The sequence below is a fragment of the Salminus brasiliensis genome, chromosome 4 (assembly GCF_030463535.1).
Source record: "Salminus brasiliensis chromosome 4, fSalBra1.hap2, whole genome shotgun sequence".
Taxonomy (NCBI): domain Eukaryota; kingdom Metazoa; phylum Chordata; class Actinopteri; order Characiformes; family Bryconidae; genus Salminus; species Salminus brasiliensis.
The window spans coordinates 42,366,344-42,392,632 of NC_132881.1; the positions used below are offsets into that span (position 1 = coordinate 42,366,344).

General features: G+C 45.6%; 1 protein-coding gene across 1 annotated transcript; it reads left to right on the plus strand.

The window, feature by feature from the left end:
• Positions 1 to 5,664: 5,664 nt before the first annotated feature.
• Positions 5,665 to 18,150, plus strand: maml3 (mastermind-like transcriptional coactivator 3). The gene is made up of 3 exons (XM_072677203.1): positions 5,665 to 6,082; positions 8,898 to 8,985; positions 17,144 to 18,150. Exons 1-3 carry the CDS (start codon positions 5,813 to 5,815, stop codon positions 18,148 to 18,150), a joined length of 1,365 nt encoding a protein of 454 aa, XP_072533304.1. The 5' UTR covers positions 5,665 to 5,812.
• The last annotated feature ends 8,139 nt before the right edge of the window (positions 18,151 to 26,289 follow it).

A 26,289-nucleotide genomic window follows, 5' to 3' on the forward strand; every position in this document is an offset into this window, starting at 1 on the left:
GGATAGTTTTATTAGTCCTTGGGACTGATGGATGTATGGATGGATAGCTTTATTAATCCCTGGGATGGATGGATGGACTAATTAGTCCCTGCAATTGATTGCTGTACATATGTGTTAATCCCTGGGATGGATGGATAGATAGATAGGTTAATTAGTCCCTGCAATTGATGGATGTACATATGTATTAATCCCTGGGATGGATAGATCGATTAATTTGTCCCTGGAATTGATGGCTGTACATATGTATTAATCCCTGGGATGGTTAGATAGATTAATTAGTCCCTGGAATTGATGGCTGTACATATGTATTAATCCCTGGGATGGATAGATGGATTAATTAGTCCCTGGAATTGATGGCTGTACATATGTATTAATCCCTGGGATGGATAGATGGATTAATTAGTCCCTGCAATTGATTGCTGTACATATGTGTTAATCCCTGGGATGGATGGATGGATATATAGGTTAATTAGTCCCAGGAATTGATGGCTGTACATGTGTATTAATCCCTGGGATGGATAGATCGATTAATTGGTCCCAGGAATTGATGGATGTGTGGATAAATAGCTGTATTAATCCCTGGGATTAATTGATAAATAGCTAGCTTTATTTATACCTGGGACATAAGGATTGATGGACAGATGGGTGGATGGATATCTAGCAGTCCGCCAACTACAATGACAGACCTAACAGAAGCCTCTTGCAGTAACAGTATTGCAAAGGCTAATGTGAGCATAATAATGAACACTGTATATACTGGTGCAGCCCTAATCTATACTGCACTGTCTCAGCGCACGCACTGCTGAGTGTACCAACCCTGCACACCACTGTGTTTATTACCAGCACTGCTGGAGATGCAGCGCTTCTGTGCTATTTGTGTTTCACCCAGATGTTTAGTGTTTACTGGATTTATAGAGAGACTGAATTAACTCCAGTCCTGCTGGAACAGAGGAACTCGCCTTAACCCTTAACCCTTATTCCCGGCCTTTAAATCCAGCCCTAAATCTTTAAACCCAGCCAGTAATCAACCAGTAAACTCAACATTAACTCTTATCACGGCCTTTACTCTTTAAACCCAGCCTTAACCCTTACACCAGCCTTAAACCCAGCCTTAACCCTTATACCAGCCTTAAACCCAGCCTTAACCCTTATACCAGCCTTAAACCTAGCCTTATAAGTACACATGAGTACCTGGACCTCAGCATACTCAACCAATCCCCCCATCGAGGAGTGTGTGCTGGCACGTGGTGTGTTATTAGGAGAGATGTTGGAAGCAAACCACTGAGATTAGTGTGAGATCAGGGCCAAGCTCACTACTGGTAATCAATCTCTCTCTCTGTGTGTGTGTGTGTGTGTGTGTGTGTGTGTGTGTGTGTGTGTGTGTGTGTGATCAATTAAAGCGATCAGTCTGTGCTGAACTGTAGATTAGATTATTGTGCATTCTGCAGTTTCTCTCTTTTACCCTGTGTTGTGTGTAGTGCTTACATGTGAGCTAGGTGTGTGTGTGTGTGTGTGTGTGTGTGGGTGTTTCTTTCTACAGCAGCTCTGAGCATTCCGTGGTGTGTGTGTGTGTGTGTGTGTGTGTGTAGGGGCAGAAACCCTGACGCCCGCTGCTTTAACCAAATTGGATGCTTATGTAGTCGACTCTCCCACTAATAACCTGCTCTCCCGGAGTGTGTGTGTGTGTGTGTGTGTGTGGTAGTGCACATGTTGGACGTGTATACATATCCCAGCACACCTAAAACATGACTTTAACAGGTGCCATTGGAACACGATAACCACAGCGTTATTCACTTCATATGTCAGTGGTTTTAATGTTATGGCTGGTTGGTGCAGTATTTGTACTAGGACTTGATACTTGATGTAAAGGTTAGTTATGTGCTTCCTCTGAGACGCATGAATCCAGCCAACCACTGTTTGGTCTTGCTTGGTCCAAAGTAGCAGGCGTGAAAGGTGCCTCAGACAAAATGTGGTAGGCTGTGTCCCAATTGCAAACTACCCACTAATGCTATACAGTGATCTTAAAGGTGCCGGGTACCCCTGTCTAATGCATCATCCAGCAGACTTCTGTGTCGGAGAGCATCACAATGGAGTTCTGAGGGGAGAAAGAGCACACCATCTACCCACCCGGAGAGAGCATAGCCAGTTGTGCTCTCTCAGGCTCTGGCTGCTGATGGCAGGCAGCACGACCTGACATTCAAACCAGTGATCCTCGACTCCTGGTGGCATATGCTGATCTTAATAGTGCATACTATTAATAGTAGCATACCGACCTGTTGTGCACCAGCCCCCCCATTTGTCCAGATGTACATAGCTCCTCCCTTTTTGTTTCACATTGCATTCTGAAATAATAGTATCCATTGCAGCCACACTCAAAAACTGACCGTTTCGGGTCATGCTGCTTGCCAACAGCAGCTGGAGTCTGAGAGAGCACAATTGGCCTCGGATGATGACCACTTCCTCCCCTCATCACTCCTGGTGTGTCGGTCAGCACAGGCATCTGTTAGTGTTGGACACGGGTGGTATTTGGCCTCTGCTTTTACCCCATACACACTAGTGATCAAACACACACAGTGGACAGTGAGCACAAGCGCCTGGAGAGGTGGGCAGCCTTTACTGTGGCACCTGGAGAGCAAGGAGGGTTAAGGGGCCTTGCTCAAGGGCCCAACAGTGGCAGCATAGCGAACCCATGACCCTGTCCTCAATAGACTAGTGCTTTAAATTAGGACACTTTATATTACATACTGCATACTCAAAAACTAGTCATATCAGAACATTATGACCACCTGCCCAATAGCTAATAGTGGGAAAATCCACCCCCGGCTCGGTTGACGCTACCAGACGGGACTAGGCGTAGTGGCATGGACTGTAGTAGGTGCTCGGAGCAGTTTGTGAGAATGAACACCTCCCCAGTGGTGTGTCGATTGTTCTGTACCACTCACAGGAGTCGTCGCTCCCCTCTGGCATCTATGGCATCTCGGTACACCTTCACTACAGTGGCTCCAGAACATCCCACAAAGATGCTACCACTCTAATGCCAGGCATGGTGCCAATAGGGTCATATTTATCTGCTCCAGAGAGTCCTATTCTTTTGGCAGTACTTCTCTAAAGGGACTAGACAATCAGTGTGTGGGCATTTGCATCCATGTCAGCAATGGATGCAGCTTAAAGTGGGGTGTCCACAAACTTTTGGACATATAGTGAAGCAAGCACACCAGACACTGTAAAGCTTATAGAACTGATTACTGTAATAATTAACATCAATACAGACGACACAGTCAACGCTAAGGACATCAGTCATATGTCTGAGTAGCTTGAGAAGCGTGCAGACACACACACACACACACACACACACACACGTCACATTTCTGCTTAATACTTTTTTACTTTCCAGATTTTTTGTTTCTGCTGGATGATGAGAAAGTCCAGTTTACACTTCCAGATTACTGTGTGTGTGTGTGTGTGTGTGTGTGTGTGTGTGTTCAGATACAAGTGTCATAGTGTATGCTATGTGGGTGTGTGTGTTGCATGTTGTGGTCCGCCCAGGTGGAGCGAGTGAAAACAAAGAGAAAGAGGGAGGAGAAAGAGAGAGAGAGAGAGAGAGAGAGAGAGAGAGAGAGAGGGAGGAGGAGGAGGAGGAGGAGGAGGAAGGTGGACAGTGAGGAAACACGAGGAATAAGGAGAGAAAGAGGCAGAGAGGAATAAAAGAGGCATGGCACTTTATTTATGCTCCCCTCTCTCTCTCTCTCTCTCTCTCTCTCTCTCTCTCTCTCTCTCTCTCTCTCCCTCTCCCTCCCTCCCCTGGGTCTGTGTGTGTTGTTAGAGGCTGCCGCCCGCTGTCGTCCATCATGGCTCCTATGAGCACCATCTGCTCAACATTACAGCCGCTGTTGCCTGGCTACCTGCTCTCTCGCACTCTCTCTCTCTCTTTCTCGCTCTCTCTCTCTCTGTCCTCTGTCCCTTCATTTTCTCTTCTTTGGCTCTTATCACTCATCTTCCAGATACCTCACACAATCTCTCTCTCTCTCTTGCTCTCTCTCTCTCCCTCTCTCTCTCTCTCTCCTCTTTCTTTGTCATTCTCCTTGCCGTCTCTCTCTCTCTTCTCACTGTCTGTCTGTCTCTCTCTCCTGCTCTCCCTCTCATTTGCTTTCCTTTGTCCCTTGATTTTCTCTCCTGTCCTCTCCTTTGGCTTTGTCCCCCCCGCGCTGTGTATCTCTCGTCATGCTCAGCTGAGGAGAAGTCTGGCTCAGACACATTATCCGGGAGGAAGCGCGAGATGTATATTACTGCACTCATGATTAAGCCATCGAGAGAGAGAGAGAGAGAGAGAGGCGGGGAGAGTGTGAGCGAGTAAAGAAGAGGATATAGTGAGGGAAATGTGGACAGAGGAGTTTGGAGAAAGAGAAAGCAGGGGTGTGAGGGAGAGCGATAAGTAGAGATATGGAGGGATGGAGTTGGAGAAAAAGAGAGAGAGAGAGAGAGAGAGAGAAAGAGAGGGCGTGCATGACTGCAAGATAGGCATGGAGGTGAGGGAAATAGAGATATGATGGTTCAGATTGGGGGAAAGATAGACCAACACTGCCCTCCTCTGGACACCATGGACATCACACACACACACACACACACACACACATGCTGCCCGCCATTCGTTTCGTCAGCCTGCCTGGTTAAGTGAGGAGATCCTGCAGCGTCCGTGGAGATTTTGCACTTATCGATCGCCCCGGTCTGGATGGATGTGAAACGTCTGCTTTTAGAGAGAGTGAGAGAGCGAGCGAGGGGCAGTGCTAATTCCACCAATGCATCAGTCCAAAAGCAAACACACCACGCTTTAACACCGACCACTGAACATCAGCGCTCCTCCAAAGCCTCATCACAGATTTTCCGAACAGCTGAAACACATTTGTTATGTTTTCAATACTCATCATTCATAATCCCCGTCAATACACGATATTGACAAAAGTATTGAGACACCTGCTCATTGATTCATTGATTTCTCCTGAAATCAAGGCTTTTAAAAAGAGTAGCTGTAACCGTCTAGAGAAGAAGACTTTCTGCTAGAGTTTGGAAGAGAACTGCTGTGAGGAGCTGACTGCATTCAGCCACAGAAGCGTTAAGAGAGGTCAGGGTGTTGGGTGATCACGAACCCACCTCATCCCCCAATTCCCCAGCTCATCCCAAAAGTGCTGGATGAAGCACCATCCATCAGTTCCACTGCTCCACAGCTCAATGTTGGGGCCGGGGGGGGGGGTTATACCCCAATCATCAGCACTCAGCTTCCCTTCCTTACAAATACAGTCAACCAAGACAGGTAGAAGGGGCTTGTTGAGTTTTGCGCTGGAGCTGTTAGGCTAACGTGGCTAACAAGCCATTCCAATTCAGAGCCACTAGTGAGCATAGTGCATTCCCTAATCACCACACACTCTCCACAAACCATTTTTAAGTTGTTGAAGCATGCGAGAACTGGTATTTCTTGCTCTTTGGCTCCCCCTACAGTCAGAACATATAAGTCACATGATTTTCACATGCATTTCTGGACAAGCTGGGAGATGCAGAAGTATGTGGACTGAGGGGGTGAATCTCCAGGATCAGGGTTTGGCAGTGCATGTCTAGGACAATGAATCGCTATATGATATAAAGTGGATGATAATTTAACAGTTTGCTTCATTGTTCAGTGTGGGATGCTTTCATATGGACAACAGCATTAGTCCCTATAACGTCCATCAATGTCAATCAGCGGCCGCTGTCTTTGTTCACGGCTCTTTTCCCGCTGAGTTCTAACCACGATTTTTTCTTTTCCTCTCAGGAACAGGGCATGGTGGGCATGCCGCGCCAGGCCGGTGGCGTCCAGCCCCCTCACGCAGGCCCAGGGGGCGTGGCCTCTGCAGGGCCCAATGGACCGGGACCTGGGGCAGGGCCAGGTGGTTACTTGGGCAACCAGCAGCAGCAGCAGCAGGCAGCCATGATGAAGCAGATGATGGCTATGGAGCAGGAGAAAAGAGTGCAGCTCCACATGATGGAGCAGCAGAAAGCTCAGCTACTGAGAGAACAGAGGCAACAGCAGCACCACCTACTGGCAGAGCAGGTGAGTGGCGAGAATGCTTGTGAGGGACGGTCATGGCATGTTAGTGAGTGTTGGTCTGGTACAAGTGCATTACTTACAGAGGCATCACCGGGCGGGGTTTTAAGCACTGGATGTGTCCAAATAGGTCTGAGGAAACTTTGGTGTCTGTCTGCTTTCCTTTCCTCCTGTTATTCCTGATCTCGCAGCCGGGCGGGGTCTTCAGCTCTGCTAGTATATGTAGTGAGATGATGAGCTACAGATCAGGAGAAACCAAGACAAGCAGACAGGAATCGGTCCAGTTTTTTGGATGCACACTCTGTAAACTTGCTCCGCACTTTAATAGACACCCCTTACCAGAGGACTTCTAGGGATGAGACCTGCCACTGAAATCACTAGAGGGCGCTTGTGAGAGTGTTCAAAATGAATAGGTTCTTATGGAGCTGTTGTGGAAAGTTCAAATTAGTCAATTGTAAACTGTGAATCACTGATGTACTAAAGCTTGTTTCCTCAACAGAAATCAGCATTAAAATAAATAAATTATATATTTTTTAAATATCATATTTTAGGCACTTTTCAACTCCATGTGCAGGACTTTTTTAACAGTTTCTTGTACACATTCATGATCAAGTCAGTGCGAATCGTCTTTCTCAGTCAGATATTGGGCTTTTCTTACTGCCCGATATCCGTTTGCTATAGCAAAACCACCATTATAGTCAATTATGGTCATGTGTTTGGTATATTGGGACAGAAGGAAAAGGAAGTAGCCACACCCTTGATGCATCTATAGGTTGCTAGTGCACACTGTAGTGGTAGAATTCATTGTCCATGTGCAGTTTGTGCTCTTTGAGGGCTCATATCCAGCATACCTGTAACATCTACTCGTGTACTCACACTGAGGCTGCAACAAATGATTATTTTAATAGACGATTAATCTATTGATTATTGGAATGAATAATTGATTATGTGAACTATGACTTGCTCAGTTACCAAATAACTCCTATGTAGCCATCGCCTTTTAAATTTAGCTTGAGCTTGTTTTATAAAGTTGGTAACATTATATAATATAATATTATGTAATATTATATAATATTACATATAATATAAAAGAAATCTCCAATAAACCAATCTCCAATATATTTTTTTTGTCAAAATATCAAAATAAGGATGTGCAAAGTTGCAGCAATAAAATGCCATATTAAAAAAATTAATAATTTAAAATTAAATTAAAACTTTTTTTTAGTATCAGCAAAAAAGCGAGCTGATTGGATATTTTTGTTTAAGGGCAGGACTTTATCTGTAACTAGCGAGCTGATTGGCTCTCTTTGTTGACGGTCAGGACGTAATCCTTTACCGGCGAGTTACGAGAACTCCCATTTATATTTTAACCAATGAGTGCTCTCCTCAATTAGTCCATTGAGTGGATGAGTAGCTGCATCCCTAACTCACACCAGGTGATCTGGACCACGCGGGCATGTGGGAAATTGTAAGCCTACAGCTGCATGTTTGGTGGAGCTGGTAAATTGGCTCAGTGAGTGTAGATATGAGGTGGGGGTTCTAATAAATTGGCAGCTCTGTGGATTTTGTCCCTTGGTGTAATATACCCTAAAAACACAATTAGGGCTGTGTGTGTTTGCTGATAATGCTTACCAAAGAAGCATCTGCTTATGCACACGTAAAGTCTCACTGATCAAAGGGAGTGTGTGCACACACACCACCTGCTACTGAATTCACTGTTTCATCTTCCACAGCTGGGAATACGCCGCTAAAGAGAGTTTAAACTGATACGAGAAGTCAAACATGGACGCATCTCTTCCTCCTCCGTGTACAACTGATCTGCCTTGCCCACACTAACCCCTATTACACACACACACACACACACACACACACACACTAATAGTGTGTTTTGTTTGTCTTTCTTCCGTTTTTACTCATTTAATGAAAATTAGGACCATTCCTGCCTCTAATTAGCATTATTACACACTGTCTGGACAAAAGTATTGGGACCTGCTCTCATTCATTGCTTCTTCTGAAATCAAGGCTATTAAAAATAGTGTATCCTGCTTTTGTTGGAGTAACTGTCTCTACTGTCCAGGGAAGAAGGCTTTCTACTAGATTACAGACACTTTAGTGAGGTCAGGATGACCACCATCCCACCTCATCCCAAAAGTATTCCAGTTCCACTGCTCCACAGCTCAATGCTAGGGGGCTTTATATCCCTCCTCTACACTGTGTTTCCATCTCCAAATGTCTCCAAATACCAACAGTTAGCCTCCCTGTGCTGATACTGACCCATTTATCCCCCCCCTCCATAAATTGTTTTTCAACCCTTACTCTGCTCTATTGTAAGAAGGTGGGGTTACACTTAGGAATTAAGTGATTGACAGCCTTGTCTTCAGTACATGGAGTTGCTGAGTGAGGAGTAGCTGTAGTGAATCTTACATGAGCTGCACTTTTACTGTTGAATCATTCCTGGGAATTCAGGGAGGAAATTGGCTCTGCTTCTGCGCTGTAAGCTCAATGAAGGCGGTCTGAGACACGCTTGGACTCGGAAAAGGGGCGGGTCTACCAAATAAGTAGTCTGGCTCCCCCTCTGGTCTCTACTGCACAGCCTCTGGTTGCAAATTTGCCAACATGGCGGACAGTCTCGGCTTCATTTCTATAGAAGGGAAGGGAAATGAACCACGGCGTCTCTCTGAAGACGACTCTCTCTTTAAATTGAGTTCTTTACTCTTTAGACCGCAGTGTCCTCGCCGTGCAGTCGCTCCGTCTGTGCTTATATACTAGGTGTTGAGGTGAAGTGTGAGCTGAAACTCTGTGTGTGTGTTTATTTTTGCAGTTACAGCAGCAACAGCAGCAGCAGCAGCATCTACCGAGACAGATGAGTCAAGCACAGAGGAACCCTTATCCACTCCAGCAGTTCCAGGGTAAGAGTCACGGTTTCTGTACTTACTGGTTTTCTGTATAGAAACGTGTGTATCGCTGCTGTCACACACACATCTTATATCTCTAAAAGAGCAACTTTACACGAGAAGGAAGACACTTCTTAACGCCAATGGACGTCATTTTGGAGCGTTTCTATTGGTCCACTGATCATGAAATTGACAATCGATCAAAAAGTAGAAAATGGCAAAGATGGAGATGCAAGATTTCTGTGTGACAGAGTGACGATCTACTATACCAAGGGTCCGTGACCTGCAATGTTCCATTCTTAATTTTTTAATAACAATCCTAGGACCCATCATCAGATTCAAGTGTTTATTACACATGTCTATATCTCAAGTTTCAGGTTTATTTGTCATTTGCACAACATGTCAGGACATTTATGCATTGAAATGCTTGTGGTGAGGCTCAGGTTGATGCTCTACAGATGGGACAAAACTATATACATACTAAACATATTAAAATAAAGTTCAAATTATATTAAATAAATACAAAATACACACAAAATACAAAATATACAAAGACAGGAGGGATCTGTAGAAATTTTTGAGACAGGTATAGTCTGAGAGAGAGTGGAGCTGAATCAGAATCAGAATCAGAATCAGAATCTCTTTATTTCACCAAGTATGTTACCCATACAAGGAATTTGTCTTGGTGAGAGCAACACGTATGACAAGTAACAAAGAAACACAGAACACAGTCTTAAACTAAAAGAAAATTACACTAAACAATAAATAGGGTAGGGGATAAATTAAAAAAAGTAGAAAGTACTAAAGGTAATAAAGGTAATAAAGAGCTGAAAGATGTATTTACAGAAAAGAAAAGAACATCTGTACAGGTGTGCAAATAGTCATAGTGCAAAATAGGCAGAGTGCAAATAACTGTTCAGTCCGGTTTGGTACAGTTCAGTTGTAAGTTTAGAGGTTTACAGTGGGAGGTGACCACTGTGATTGAGGAGCGCTACAGCTCTGGGGAAGAAGCTGTTAGCATGACGTGTTGTGCTGGTTTTGATGGACCGCAGTCTTCTACCCGAGGGGAGTGCCTGGAAGAGGAGGTGTCCAGGATGTGAGGGGTCAGATGTAATCTTGCCAGCCCGCTTCCTCATCCTGCTGGAGTAGATCTGCTGAAGTGATGGCAGGTTACATCCTATGATCCTCTCTGCTGTCCTGATGATGCGCTGGAGTTTGGTTCTTTCTTGTGAGGTGGAGGAACCAAACCAGATAGTTATGGAGGCTGTGATAATGGACTCGATGATCGCTGTGTAGAACTGGATCATCAGGGTCTGTGGCAGGTTGAATTTCTTGAGCTGTCTCAAGAAGTACATTCTTTGTTGAGCTTTCTTGATGATGGAGATGGTGTTTTTCTCCCATTTCAAGTCTCTGGAAATGGTGGTGCCCAGGAACTTGAGTGACTCCACCATTGATACTGCAGTGTTGTTGATGTGGAGGGGGGGAAGGGTGGGTGGATTGCGTCGGAAGTCCACCACCATCTCTACAGTCTTTTCTGTGTTTAGCAGCAGGTGGTTGTTGCTGCACCAGGACACCAGCTGCTCAATTTCCTTTCTGTAAGCAGACTCATCACCGTTGGCTATGAGGCCCACCAGAGTGGAGTCATCCGCAAATTTCAGGATCTTTACAGCTGGATCTTTGGAGACACAGTCATTAGTGTAGAGGCTAAAGAGAAGGGGTGAAAGAACACAACCCTGAGGGACTCCAGTACTGAGTGTCCGGAGGTCTGAAGTGTGCTTCCCCAGCCGCACCTGCTGTCTCCTGTCTGTCAGAAAATCCACGATCCACCGACACATGGAGTCTGGCACTGACAGCTGGGAGAGCTTGGCCTGAAGAAGCTGCGGCACAACAGTGTTAAAGGCCGAGCTAAAGTCCACAAACAAAACCCTAGCATAGTTTCCATGGCTGTCGAGATGTTGCAGGATAAAGTGCAGGGTCAGGTTGACCACATCATCGACAGACCTGTTTGCTCGGTACGCAAACTGCAGGGGGTCCAGCAGGGGATCTGTGATGGACTTCAGGTGGGCTAGGATCAGGCGTTCAAAGACCTTCATGACTACAGAGGTCAGGGCGACAGGCCTGTAGTCATTCAGTCCGGTGATGGTGGATTTCTTGGGAACTGGAATGATGGTGGAGGTTTTGAAGCAGGCTGGAACAGAGCAGAGTTCCAGTGATCTGTTAAAAATGTCCGTAAACACTGGAGCTAGTTGGTCACAGCAGTGTTTTAGGGTGGATGGAGAGACTGAGTCGGGCCCGGGGGCTTTCCTCACCTTCTGTCTGCTGAAGAGCCTGTGAACATCCTGCCGGTTGATGCAGAGATGAGCAGGAGGCAGAGGTGAGAGGGCCAGTGTGGGGGTGGAGGTGGAGGGGGGTGATGGGTGGTAGACGGTCTGATTGTCTTTTGTGAGTTCAAATCTGCAGTAGAACTCATTCAGGTCGTTGGTGAGGTGTCGGTCGTTCAGGAGGAGGGGGGTCTTTCTCACCTTGTGACCAGTGAGAAGCTGTAGGCCTTTCCAGGCTGAAGATGGGTCGTTAGCAGTGATGTGTCTGTTCAGCTGCTCTGAGTACTTGCTCTTCGCAGCTCTAATCCCTTTCTCCAGTCTGTATTTGGCCTCCTTAAAGACAGTTCTATCACCACTCCTGAACGCTTCCTCCTTTTCCCTCCGAAGCTGTTTGAGTTCTGCAGTAAACCAGGGTTTGTTGTTACTGTATCTCACCTGTGATTTAGTTGAGATACAGCTGTCTTCACAGAAACTGATGTATGACGTCACAGTGTCTGTGTATTCGTCCAGTCCGTCTGTCGCCTCCTCAAACACAGCCCAGTCTGTGGATTCGAAGCAGCCCTGCAGCTTCTCAATGTCTCCACTGGTCCACCTCTTCACTGTTGTGATGACCGGCTTGTTGGTTTTGAGTTTCTGCCGGTAGGTTGGAATGAGGTGAACGAGGCTGTGATCGGAGAGCCCGACAGCTGCGCGTGTGACCGCGCGATAGGCATTCTTGATACAGGTGTAGCACTTGTCCAGTGTGTTGCCTTCTCGTGTTGGACACGCGATGTGTTGTCTGTATTTGGGCATCTCCTTCGTGAGGTTCACACTGTTAAAATCCCCCAGAATGATGAGGAGTGAGTCCGGGAACTCCCGCTCCACCTTCGTGATCTGTTCCGCCAGCTGTTTCAGCGCGTCGCTCGTGCACGCGCTTGGCGCAATGTAGGTGCCGGCTAGGATGAACGAGCTGAACTCTCTGGGCGAGTAGAACGGCCTACAGGTTATGAACAGAGATTCCAGATGAGGGGAGCAGGATTTTAACAGTACCGTAGTGTCTCTACACCAGCGCTCGTTGATGTAGAAGCAGATTCCTCCTCCTCTGCTCTTGCCGCTGCGCTCCGCGTCTCTGTCCGCTCTGTGCAGCTGGAAGCCCGGGAGGTGCAGCGCGCTGTCCGGGGTCAGCTCGGTCAGCCAGGTCTCCGTGAAGCAGAGCGCAGAAGCAGAGGAGAAGTCCTTGTTAGTTTGGTTAAGCAGGAGTAGTTCCTCAGTTTTGTTGCTGAGAGATCGGAGGTTGGAGAGGAATAATGAAGGTAGAGGTGTGCGAGCCCCGCGCCGCCTCAGACGCACGAGCGCGCCGGCTCGTCTGCCCCTGCGCCGGCTTCTCCACAGTCTCCTGGCGAGGCCGAGCGCGGTCAGCGCGGCTGTGGTGAGGATCTCCGCACAAACTGAAGTTTCTTGTACAAATTCCGGGATGTAAATATGTATGTTTGTGTCTATTCCTGTTGTATAAAGTGACTTAGTGATGTTGTCCACAGCAGTGATATATAGAGTATTAATAATAAAGTGTCCGAGTGCAGTCTTAGGAATATGACAGCTCAGCACTGTTGTCACACTGCATCACTTTTTTCAGTTCACGTTTAATCCCATCCTCGTTACACCCTAAGGCTTACACTGAGCAAATGTGTCATTTATAGCAGCATTATGTAAGAATTACTATTGTGCTCCAGGGTGTGTAACTTACTTTTATACCACTGTTGCAAATATAAATTCACACATTGAGCGCCCCCTAATGGACAGCTCTACACACATTTGTTGACTAGCTAATGGCCGATTTATGCTTCAGCATGCAATCAGTGCTGAGTGTAGTCTGGCGTGTTTTTTTAAGGTGGTAGTAATTTCAGGCTTCTGCAGTTGACTCTACACAAGGATGATTAGGCTAGAAGTAGCTGTGGGGAGTGTGACAGGAGTCATAGATTGAGAAGAGGTTCAGATGGAAAATGGGTCGCAGAGCAGATACAGTTAATGATTGACTAAAGGGGGTGATTGCATTTGGGTGTGGTTAAGGACCATAGTGTGAAGGAAGTAGCTGAATCTGCAGGTGTATGGAAGCGTACAGTCATACGGGTCTACCAGCAGTGGCAGAAATCCCAGTCTCCAGACAATTACCGAGTAGAACGTCAGGGAAGCATCCACAAAATCTGGCTCATGGAGGTATTACTCGTTATTCAGTCACAGGTGGCAATTTTTTGGCTGGTGATCTTGACATTGACTGAGAGAGTGTCGTCTGAGGAGAGGAAAGGCTATATGGCTATTGTACTGATCTAATATAGAGGGGTGAATTGTCTGAGCTTGTTCAGCTCCTGAGAGACACGGATATTTGGTTCGTCATATGCAACCATTTATCTCCCATCAGTGTACGCACAAGCCATAATCCATGGGTATGGCTGGGTATGGCTGGGTATGGCTGGGTATGGCTGGGTATGGCTGGGTATGGCAGGGTATGGCAGGGTATGGCAGGGTATGGCAGATTTGACGCAGAAGCATAAGCTGGCCTCATTAGGTCCAGAACAGACATCTGAAGGTTAAGGAAGCATGTGGACTGGTGGTAGAGTGATACTACAGGATTTTACACTATTATGACTCACCTGTAAAATGATCTGAACAGTGTGTTGGTCAGTGGAGGTGTGTGTGTTTGTTTTCTAAAGGCCAGTCCAGTTGTTGACTTCACTCTTCTCACAGCAGATCATTTACTCTTACAGTCTCCAAATGACCACTTTGCCAAGCGCACCCAGAACTCCTGCCAGCATCTAAGCTAATGAGCGAGAAAACACACACACAGACACACACACGCACTTATAAACCAAAGAACATTAAAACATGTACATACAGTACACACACATACACACACACACACACACGTACAATTCAAAACACAGGAAAGCCTCATATCACATATTTACGCATATGTAAAGTACACCCCCAACCCACATGCACATGCACACCCTGAAGCAGAGTCTGCCTATTGATCTTGCTGTCATGTTGCCATGGAAACCATATTAGATTTAGATCCAGTGGGAAATGCCCTCTTGGTCAGCCCTATCAGCAGGACAGGCACCTGAGGGGTATCAGATGTCCAGGATTTTTTTTATTATTATTATTATTTTTTTTTAAAAGAGTGGCTGGCTTTATTGAACCCAGCATCAGTCCGACCAGGATGCCTGTTCACGTAATCACTGAGGTTGTATAGGGAATTTTACAGTAGAATTAAGACAAGCACACTGTTTATATTAGAGGTGCACTGATGGGAATTGTGCTGATGCTGGTGTTTAGGTGGGGGGCGGGTGTACCTATATATATAATGTATAAGGGCCACGCACTTATCTATCAATACAAATGTAGGTCTGATACCCTTATGCATCCCTAATTTATACATACTTAGTCCAGGTTGCATGTGTCCCCTTTATGACTCCGGATTCGGGGTCCTGTTGTATCCCTGTGTGGCTGAAAATCAAATCAGCAGATGCAGATTAGGGCAACAGTACAGTTTTGCCAAGTTAACAGAGGAGCGTTCCTTGACTTGACTAGGTACCAGAGCTTATTTTATAGGTGTTTTGAGATGCTGCTGTTCTGTCTGGTACAGGGGCTCTAGTTTTTGTAGTGGGGGAAATTCAGATTCCAGTGGCAATATCCTTAAATTGATGTACAACCTTTACATTATTTTAGGGTTCTCTTATAGTTCTCTAAGGAACATGGTTCTTTTATTGTGACACTCAAATAACTCTTTCTTGTGTCTTTAGGGACATCTACTCTGTCATTGTTTCTTCTGAAATCAAGAGTACTAAAGTTTATCCTGCTTCTGTTGGAGTAACTGTCTCTACTGTCCAGGGAAGAAGGCTTTCTACTAGATTTTGGAGGAGCATTACAGTGAGGATTTAATTGCATTCAGTAATGAGTGTCAGGATGTTTGATGTACCCAACTTCCCAACTCATCCCAAATGCACTGGATGCAGCACCATCCATCATCCCAGAGAACACAGTTCTTCCACTGCTCCACAGCTCAATGCTGGGGGGCTTTATACCCCTCTAGCCCACGCCTGGCATTAGGCAGCATGGTGCCAATAGGTTCATGTTCTTCTACTCCAGAGAGTCCTATTCTATCGGCAGTACTTCTCTACAGGGACTAGATAAGCTGTGTATGTGTGTGCATTTGCACATCTGTGTCAGCAACAGATGCAACTTAAAGTGGAGGAATGCATTCATTAGAAGGGGTGTCCACAAACATTTGGTCATGTAGTGTAGCTGATAGTGTAATGGATTCGCGCTGCAGAGTGGAGCAGTATCACATACAGAAGCACTGTCTGTTCTTTATTTGTTAAGCTGATCTACGGTTCTTTAAGAAGTAGGTGTCTGGTTTTGTGAGCTGACCGTGTAATTAATGCATCATTCAGAGCAATTAGTAGGCATGCAAATCTGTCGGCTTCACCATGTTTGTTTGGTTGAGCGCCATTGTTTATGATGCTTTCTGCAGCTGAGCATTCAACACACCAGCTGGGAGCTAATTATCTGCAGAAGATACATCGCTCAAGTGACCACAGTGGAGTGCACCTCACTCCAAGGCAACCACTGGCCTGACACTGATGAAACTGAGCTTAGCCAAATCTGGCTGGATGAGCCACACATTCAGCTTCAAAGTGTACCACTCAAATCTCAAGAATATGTACACACACACACACGCACACACACACACTCATCCTGAAGCGATAGAGTTGCCCATGGGCTCAGTTTCAGCCGATGAAAGCTCCCTCCTCTCTCTGCACTTCAGCTTCCTCTCCTCAAAGCATCACCTGCTCCTGTTTGTTTGTTTATTTATTTATATATTTATTGGCAGGGTTGAACTCTCCCTCTGGAAGCTCGGCCTGTTGCCGTGGCAACCTGGCCCCCCGAATTTCTCTGTGCAATTTCTTGGTCTAAACCAGCATGGATCATCTGGATAGATAGAGCCTTTCATACAGAAGTTCATACAGAAACACCATTTATTGCATTTACTAGTGTTATTTATTATTATTATTATTATTATTATTATTATTATTAGGAGTTGTAGTAGTAGTATTCATTGCATGCACTATTATTATAATACAGTGCATATATACATACACACAATATAATTATTATCATTATTATTATTAACCATTGCATTTTGCCTCTCTTCAACTCATAGATTTGAACAGACCGTTTCAGAGACTGTACCTTTAAGATGGGTATAAGATAAATTAACTCAGTTCTCATTGGCTATCCTGTTTTTTGTGCCTCCTTAAAAACGCCTGAGAACTGTAGTGTGAATGGATGGGGCTAAACTGTGGTAGGCTGAATAGGCAAGTTATTTATTTATTTATTTATTTATAAACAGGATTTTTTTTACAGTTCAGTTTAGAGTGTATGGCCTGGGAAATTAACTTTAAAAAAATTATTATTAGGTAAATTCAGTTTTCCCTGATTGGGGAACGTTAGTTGTTCAATGGGGTGTCATGCCTGGTTTTACTTACCATATCAACAGGTTTGGGTCTTTGCTTCTGACTTGATTGCATGGTTTTATGTAAAAAAAAAAAAAAAAAAAAAAAAAAGGGCCAAGAATATTAAGCAATAATTTTATTAATGTTTATTTTAGTTCTGCAGTTAAAGGTTAAGGGTATTATGAAGGTAAAACACAAGCTTAGTATCAAGTGAAAATGTGGATTCTTGATGGTTTCAAGAGGTCCGAGTGTGAAATAACGAAATTATGATAAGAGACACTGAACATACAAAAGATCTGAAGTGTCCCTTTGAACATCTCCTGATCTATCCTCACACCCTCTTCTTTGTCCCTTTTTTAGGCACAGCGCAAGAGATTGCGGCAAGGAACCAGGCTATTCAGAACATGAGGAACGCTCGCCTCCTTCAGCAACAGCAGCAGCAGCAGCAGAACCAAGGCATCCTACAGATGACCCCAGTCCAAAACTCCGGCCCGATGCCTGGTCAGGGCGAGATGGGCATGGCCTACGGAAGCCAAGCGGGCGGCCAGACGGGCATGTACCAGGGCATGAACTCTGGAATGGGACAGATGCTCCAGCCGCAACACCACCCCAACCAGGGCGCCATGGGCATGGCCCAGAGACCTGCAGGCAACAGCGGCCAGGGGATGGTAGCAGCCAGTGCTGGGGGTGGTGGCTATGGTCAGGGCATGCTGATGAACCCTGCACTGTCCCAGCAACAGTTGAAGCCAGGCGGTGTCGGGCAGCCAATGGCCAAAGCCCAGGCGCAGAGACTGCAGAGCATGATGGGAGGTGGAGGCCAGGGGTGGCCCCAGCAGCAGCCGCCGCCACCACCTCCACCACAGCAGCAGCAACAAAATCTCCAAGCCATGGGCGGAAGGACTACAAACGACATGGTGGCGTTTAACAGCAACTACCCAATGCAAAGCGGGCAGCCGTCGAGGATGCCCAAGCAGCATTTTGCCCAAGGGATGGGCGGCCAGGGCATGGTGGACCCGCGGGCCATGAACCCAGCAAGCATGGGTGGACCCATGATGCCACACATGGCGGGCCAGCCGAGGACTGGCCAGCCACGGGGCATGGTGATGCCTGGCATGAGCCAGGGCGGTATGCCCAACATGGCCTTCGGACAAGGCTCCGCCCAGGCAATGGCAGGGGCGGGACCAGGGGGAGGGGCTTATATGCCTGCAGGTCAGCCGCAAGGCTACCAACGGACGTCTAGTCAGGACCTGGCGTACGGTTACGGCGCCCAGTCGGGTGGGGGGGGCGGGGTCTCGTTTGGCTTATCGGACGGTGCAGAGCTGGACTCAACGGATGGTTGGATGGAGGAGTTTTTCCCCAGTCAATAGCCAACATGGAAAACTGTAAAAGTTTTGGGACGGGCGCGGAAAAGTGTTTTTTATTACGTAAAAAAGGAAAAGATTTATGGACGTGTTTTTGTTTTGCTGTTTTCATTTAATGTTCAACAACTTGGGGAAAATATTACATGTCGTGTATTGTACGTGTGCTGTCACTATATTTAAACCAACAATCTCTGAGCTGTGCTCCTGTCTAGGAGCCAAGTCTCTTTAGGCTTAATGGTGTGCCCATCTTTCCTTCAGTTTTGCAGTCAATATGTAAAGATACCGACTCAGTTTCCCTAAAGTGAATTCTGGAACAGACCGGGTTAGCTTAGACGAGATGTTAGCCTCCATTCTCAAATCGGGCTGGTTCGTCAACATCAGATTGTGAAGTGTGTTTGGGGTGCGTGTGTGAGAGAGAGAGACCTAGTAAATAAAATATACAATCGCAGTCACCTTTAACTGTATTTTTGAGAACTGATTCAGTATTGTCAAACATAATATTGCAATACTTTGATATATCAATATTTTTACACCCCTACTGGATCCAGTATACTCCTCCAGAATTCCCATATCAGTGCAGCCATAATGATGGGGAGAAAAAGCAGAAGCTGGAAGCTGTTTGTTTGGCTTGTTGAATTACTGTGAAAGGAAAGGGATCTCTTATGGACCTGCAGGCCATGAACCCAGCTAGCGTAGATGGAACCATGGTGCCACATGGCTAGCCCACCGTGGGCCATGGTGATGCCTGGCATGAGCCAGGACGTGGCCTTTAGACAATTCCAACCAGACAGTGATGGGGGCGGGGACAGAGGAGGGGCTTTTATTTATGCCTGTCGGTCAGCCACAATCAAACAGACGTGTAGTCAGGTCCTGGCATATGGTTATGGTGTCCTGTCCAGATCTGGGGGTGGAGCCTTGCCGTGTAGCCTATCAGATGGTGCAGAGCTGGACTCCGTTTGAGATATCGGCCAAATGGAAGCATCTGATACTGAGATGATTCTGATATCATTGAGCATCCCTATCCATCACATCTGTTCCCTTGCTCTTCTCACTTGCTCTACAGACTGATGCTACGGCCCACTGCTCTGGGGTGTGTGTGTGTGTGTGTGTGTGGCTAGAGTGTTTGTACCTGCACTTCAGGCATTGTGATGAAACACATCACAGCCTTTGTTTTTTCCCGCAGCAAGTCTATCATGTGTGTTCTGCTGTAGCTGGGCAGCCAGTGTTAGCCATTTTTGAGTGTGTGTGAGTGTGTTTGGGAGTGTGTGTGTGTGTGTGTGTTAACAGTAATCAAAGAGACTTGGCAGCTAAAAACTTATCTCTCCACTTAAAATCCGGAGGCTGGAAGAGATGATGTTTTCTCATAAGTCATATGGCAGCTAGGAACACAAGCATGGCATCAGTGGTATGGGTCAAAAACACACGCCAATCAGAGCAGCTTCTGAAAGCAGCTGCTGTCGTTAAGCCTTTCGCTCGTTTTCAGACACATTTTCGCTTGGTGATGTTTGTCTGATCATAGAAAGTCTAAGACTGATGTTTAGACACCATATCTTGGCCGTGGTTTGAGTTCACTGATGAATCTGGTTATTCTGGAAAGGGAGTGTGATCAGAGCAAGCCTGCTGCTTCTGTTGGCCTCAATGGGACACATTTTAGCAATCTCTCTCTCTCTCTCTCTCTCTCTCTCTCTCTCTCTCCTCTCTCGCTCTCACTCACTCACTCACTCACTCACACACACTCTCTCTCTCTCTCTCCCCTCTCGCTCTCACTCACTCACTCACTCACACACACACACTCTCTCTCTCTCTCTCTCTCCCCTCTCGCTCTCACTCACTCACTCACTCACTCACTCACACACACACTCTCTCTCTCTCTCTCTCTCTCTCCCTCCCCTCTCGCTCTCACTCACTCACTCACTCACTCACTCACTCACACACACTCTCTCTCTCTCTCTCTCTCTCTCTCTCTCTCTCTCTCCCTCCCCTCTCGTTCTCACTCACTCACTCACTCACACACACTCTCACTCTCTCTCTCTCTCTCTCTCTCTCTCTCTCTCTCTCTCTCTCTCTCTCTCTCTCTCTCTCTCTCCCCTCTCGCTCTCACTCACTCACTCACTCACACACACTCTCTCTCTCTCTCTCTCTCTCCTCTCTCTATGTCTCTCTCCCTCAATACATAACTTCTGTACTAAAGTAAAAGTACAGTAGAAATACTGCTGGTGAAACAATACTTGAGTAAAAGTAAAGTAGTCTATCTAAGGAGTATAATTTCAGTACTTGCTTGAATTATTATATTTGTTAATATTACTTTGATAAACAAGCTTTCCTTAATAGAACTTCTTCTAAATGACATTAAAAGGTGTCCTCGAATGGAAAACCGTATTTATCTGATCGGGTTGAATAATCAGACTTGGGTACATGGAAAGTGACCAAAGTGACCCTCATGAAAACCTGGCATACCCCCCAAAACTGTAAAACAGGCCAATTCCAAAACCTCTTACTCAACAGTCGCCCCCCCACCCGAGAAGCTTTGCCTTTACACAACACTGCAACACCGTGAAGCGTAATGCAGTGTCCGAAGATGAAAAGCTATGCTAGGCTATGTTATGCTGCTCATCATGAACAGTCACAGTGAGGTTAACCAGCCAATAAAAGCATAGCTTATCTCTCCCCTCGCCCCTCTGCCCTCTAGCCCACCATAAGAGGAAGCGAAAAAACAGCCCTACAGTCTGCCTTTACCCACATTAGGGAAAGAATGGGAGGTTCTGAAGAGCTCACTGAACTCCAGCGTGGTTCTGTATGTAATAGGAGACACCGCTGCACCACCACCAACAGCAAGTCAGCTGGTGAAATTTCCTCCCTCCTAGATCTTCCTCCATCAGCTGTGAGTGGTGTTATTATTGAACAGTGGAAGAGTTTAGGAGGAACAGCTCACAGAGAGCAGCTCAGCCACAGAGCGTCTGTCAGACCACGTAAAGTTACAGAGCGGGGTCAGGGCTGAGGGCTGAGCTCAGAGCAGAGTGCAGAAAAGTCTCCAATAACTGCAGCAGAGCTCCAGACCTGCTGCTGCTGTTAGAGCTTAGAGCAAAGGGGGACCGACTCCATGTTGATGCATATGGGTTTAGAATGGGATGTCCTAAAAGCTAATAAAAGTGAAAATGTAGTGTCCCAATACTTTTGTCCATATAGTTTAGAATACTTTCACTGTTACTCAAGTAATATTTCGCCTGGAGATTTTTAAGGGGTTTCGTTTAAAGTGTATTACGTTAAATTAAATGCATTTTCGTTCTTCAGTGAAAGGGAGGTGAGTGATCTCTGCTCACACAACGAATTTCAGTCCTATACACTCGTTAAAATGAAGGTGCTACAAAAGGTTCTTTAAGCAATGCCATAGAATAACCAATTGTGGTTCCCTGAAGAAGCATTTTTCAAGGGATGTAAAAGCATGAATTATCTTTAAATTGATAAAGAAATTTTATATTAAGCAAAGGTTTTATTATACAAACATATGTACCACTAGAAGAGAACCACTTGTAGCACCTTATTTTATTTTTCGGAGAGTGCACAATTCTGATTTCTGCTGTTATTAGAGAACGCATTAGTGTGTTTATAGGGTATACATTATGTCTGATAGCACATAATGCATTTTAGGACGAAGCTCTTCTGCTTTTCAAACTACAGAAGGTGGTACTTTATCCAGCCCTGATTCTGACAGACATCCTCAGACCATACTTGGTTCTTCATGATAAATTGTTAAACCTTTGTAATTTGATGTTGCCATCCATGCCTGTTAACCTGGTAGACCCTGTATGTAAGCCCACGCCTCAGTGCTTCACCCTCACCCAACTGCATCACTGTCAAGATTAACATTGCCCAATTTAACTGGCCCTAAAATAGAGCCTTGCGGGACTCCACGAGAGATACTAAAGCTAAACCATTACCAAGTAATTCACAGTAGTTTCAGGTTCTGCGCTACATTTAATAGCTGAATAATTAACCTGGTGTTCAAAAAAAGGGTCAAACCGGCATCTCCCCAGCCTCGGGGTCCTCCAGTGAGGCACGTTCTCTGTCTTTCCTATCGTTCATTTACCCTGTATTGTAGTACCCTGACCAAAAAGCCTTCAGTTCTCATCACCCCACACTTTGCAGCCAGCTGGGGGGATGCGACTCTTCATTTTTCATCGTGTTTATTTTTTAAGACGTCATCATTAAAAAAATGGAGCCACAAGAAATGACAGTTGATCCCCCTTTTGTTTGTGTATGTATGTGTGTGTGTTGTGTCATGGCGGCATAGCTAGTCTATTTAACTCTAGTTTGATTGTTTTAAACCTCTGAGGAATGTAATAGGGTGACTGCTCCTTATTTTACAAACTGATTTCCTTCATCAATCAAAAGGAGATGGAACACATCCACGGCACCTGCAGTGTTTCGGTGTGTTTGTTCGGGGAGGGTTAGGGTGTTAGTATTTGCTGTTGCTCTGTGCTCTGTTCAGAGGGATGATGGCCTCTCCAGCCTCGTTCGTAATTATCAATATCCTGGGACCAAGTCAGACAAGATTCTACTATTACTGTCGTTTTCTTTCGTTCGTCATTTCTGTCGGTCATCAATGTTGTCTTCTTTTTGGGCTTTTATTTTGTACTGGTGCTGATTATATATGTGATGAAAAAGATATATATATAAGAATGGCTATTTGTAAATATGTTTTTACTACTTTAAATACACCGGAAGATGTGTCTCTACTCTCTGTAAAGATATTACTGTTTGTTTAAGATAGAGTATTTTTTATTTGCGATTGTTTTTTGGTTTTTGGTTTTTTTCCTCCACTTTTCAACTCATCTGAGCTGTACCATTGCACTTCAGACAATGTCTTAATACTAATGGGTAATGTAAACTTTCTCTGATTTTTAATTTGAAGGGTTTTTTTTTTTGTTTGTTTTTTTCTAGTCGGAGGATTTGAGTCTGTTCCTAATGCAGTGCTTTCTTTCTCTTTTCCCTTGTACAGAATTATGGAAATGGTAACACCAGAGACTTACACAAACAGAACAGTTTTTTGTTTTTCAGAAAAATACAATAAAGAGAGAGTTTTCTCGCTGATCATATGAACCACAGTGTGCTCCCTCTCCGTCTGTTTCACGAAGAGCTTTCAGACAAGCCAGGGCTGGATTCAAAACTTATATTAAATAATAAAAAAAACACCAATACTCTCATGATAATGGCCCTTACAATTCTTAAGATTTTTTTTTTTTTTTAAAACCCTTATGCAGGTTTCTGCAAATTTACATTTACATTTTTGTCATTTAGCTGACGCTCTTATCCAGAGCGACTTACAAGGTTACTCGTATTACAGAGTTGGGCCAATGTAGTGTTAGGAGTCTTGCCCAAGGACTCTTATTGGTGTAGCGCAGCATAGTCACCCAGACTGGGAATCAAACCCCAGTCTCCCACATGGTGTGGTAGCTCAGTGGCAGGTAGTGGTGTTATCTGTTGCACCACACCAACCACATAAATACTTTCTTATTTGGAATTTGTTTAGTTTAGGAGGACAATGAGCTCCATTACTACAGCAGAGCAGGAAACAATTCTAATGTTTAAAATTACATTACAAATCTGACGTAGACTTTGTTAGAACCTCTCTCAAGAATAAGTTTAAGAAAATTCTTAAGATACTGGAGAATTAGACCAAAATGTTCTTGGAGGACACTCTTTACACATGCATTTCTGGACAAGTTGAGAGATACAGAACCATCAACTGAAAGGCCAAAAAAAAAGATATGTTTGTAAAATCAGTTAAATTTCCATTTTCCATCCCCAGTTTTAGATGGACAGTTGTCCAACCCACTCATTGGTACTCTCCCCATCACATGTAATGCTCCTGACACTGGGTGGGTGAGAGCACATTCCTCCTCCCACACATGCGCAACCAGCCACCGCCTCTTCTCAAACTGCCTCTGATACAATGTCACCAAGCAACTAACGTGCTCACAGGAAAACTCTGCGTATCCAGCTCTGATACACTGGCCAGCAGACTCCCGCATCACACTGGAGTCATGTGAAGAGGGAGCGAAGCCAGTTGTGCTCTCCTGGGCTCTGGCTGCTGATGGCAGGCAGCATGACCTGTGCCTTGTGCCATAGTGGCAGAGCCTTAATCTGCTGGACAACTCAGAGCCCCTAAAACAAATTATGTTGTGCATGTGATCTGCTTTCCTACCCCACTGGGCCATGGAATTGTCCCCTCCCTCCTATGGCAGCCCAGGTAACGAGAGTTGTGGTACATGTGAACTTCCGTATCTACTCATTACTTTCTATTAAGTCTTTCAGGCTGACCTACTGACGTCCCAAGAAGCAAGAGGGACTACTCCAAGTCAGGGAAGCGCTCCTGGGTGGCACAACTGTCTAAGTGTTGACTATTATTGATATTACTCTGCGTTCTTGATACCTCAGTGATGCCACAGCCATTCAAGGCTCTCTCTGGGAAGGAAAGATGGCTCTCCTTCTCCCCCATCACTCAATCCCCATCAGTGCAATGCTAGCCAGTACGGGCAACTGTTAGTGTTCTCCTCCAAGTGTGTTCAGCTGTCCAATGGCAGTGTTGGGTTTGTGGCAGTGTCTCAGAGGGAGCATGTGTTCACCTTCACCCTCCCAGTGCTGAAGGCATCGTGTGATGATGGGGTAGGCCTAGTTAATGGGTGGGAAATGGAAATGACAAAAAAAAAAGACGTGGGGGGAGAAATGAGGTCTGAACAGAAACCCGCCCACCCGCAGTAGAGCAGCGGTGCTGGATTAAGTCGGCATACTGCACACACCGCGTTAATGATGAAGGAAACAGGAAAGGAGTGGCGGAGGTAAAGAGCGAGACCAAGAAAGAGAACAATGCTGGAGAGGAGACGTCTCATTAGCATAATTAAGAGCACAAGCTAAAGAGCAGTGCTTAATTTTGTTCAGCAATCAATCAGGCTTCCTCTCCCCTCTACATTTCTTTGTCTGCCTCGCTTCTCTTTCTCTCTCTCTCTCTCAGTTTCTCTACATATCTCTCTCCCCCTCTCTCTCCTGATCATGATGAATGGAGAGGTATATGCGTGACACCATCATTACTCATCTTCAAGGGTGAGACATCCTGGAAAAAGGAAAGGAGAGATCGGAGGATGAGGTTTGTTTGGGGGGGTCGCTTTTAGGAGAGGAGAGACAGACAAACACACACACACACACACACACACACACATATATATATATATACACACATCCCCCTTCCCCATGGGAAGTCCTGCTAAATGGGGTCACGCTGTCCCCCGGCACCTTCTCCATTAGCTGAATAAAGCCAGCTTTAATCTGATCTAATAAAAGCACACCAGGCTCTGAATGAGCCGTTCACTATCTGAACCCGGACACAAGCAGATTTAACCCAAAGTGCATGGAGAGCAATTTTTCCTGGGAACAGAATTTTTCAGATGTAGAAAATCCTAAAAGCCTGCATTCACCAATCAGCCATAACATTAGTACCACTAAAATCATTGAGTAGCTCCATCTACAGTGGTGTCTTGTCAAGGGGTGCGATCTCCATATTAGGCAGCAAGTGAACAGTCAGGAAAGCAGGAAAATGGACAAGCATAAGAATCTGAGCCACTCTGACCAGAACCAAACTGTGATGGCTAGACTGTGAGTGGGTCAGAACATCTCCAAAAGATCAGGCAGGTCATGTGAGGGTTTCAACGCTGGTTCCCAACCCTGGGCCAGGAGGTGGTTTCCTGCTCTTACACACCACCTTCAGCTCAGGAAAGGTTTGTTGCTGTAGCTGGATTAGGTGTGTTGGAAGCAGGGTAAAGGGCACGGCGTCCTCCAGGACCACGGTTGAACACCACGGCCAGGGATTCCTAACCCTGATCCTCAACTTAGTATGTTCAGAAGCTAGACCTGCTGAATCATGTGGCCACTAGGCTATGAAGGTGTGTGTGTGTGTTGGTTTGATGGATGCTCTGAAACCACAGAGTTCAACGAAGGCAGAGGAGTCCAACAGATAAAAGCAGCATCACGAGGAAGAGCGAGCTGTGTTTGTGTGCATGTTACTATGTGTTATTTGTGATAAATGACCCTGATACACATGAAGCAGTGTGTCCTCATAGATCAGCATGGAGTCCTTCAAAAAGGTTAGAA

Excerpts from the sequence above, each read along its gene's own strand:
- maml3 (XM_072677203.1), top strand. The coding sequence starts at position 5,813 with ATGGTGGGCATGCCGCGCCAGGCCGGTGGCGTCCAGCCCCCTCACGCA. Across the intron at positions 6,083-8,897 it reads ACCACCTACTGGCAGAGCAG|TTACAGCAGCAACAGCAGCA; the intron begins GTGAGTGGCGAG and ends TTATTTTTGCAG. Across the intron at positions 8,986-17,143 it reads TCCACTCCAGCAGTTCCAGG|GCACAGCGCAAGAGATTGCG; the intron begins GTAAGAGTCACG and ends TCCCTTTTTTAG.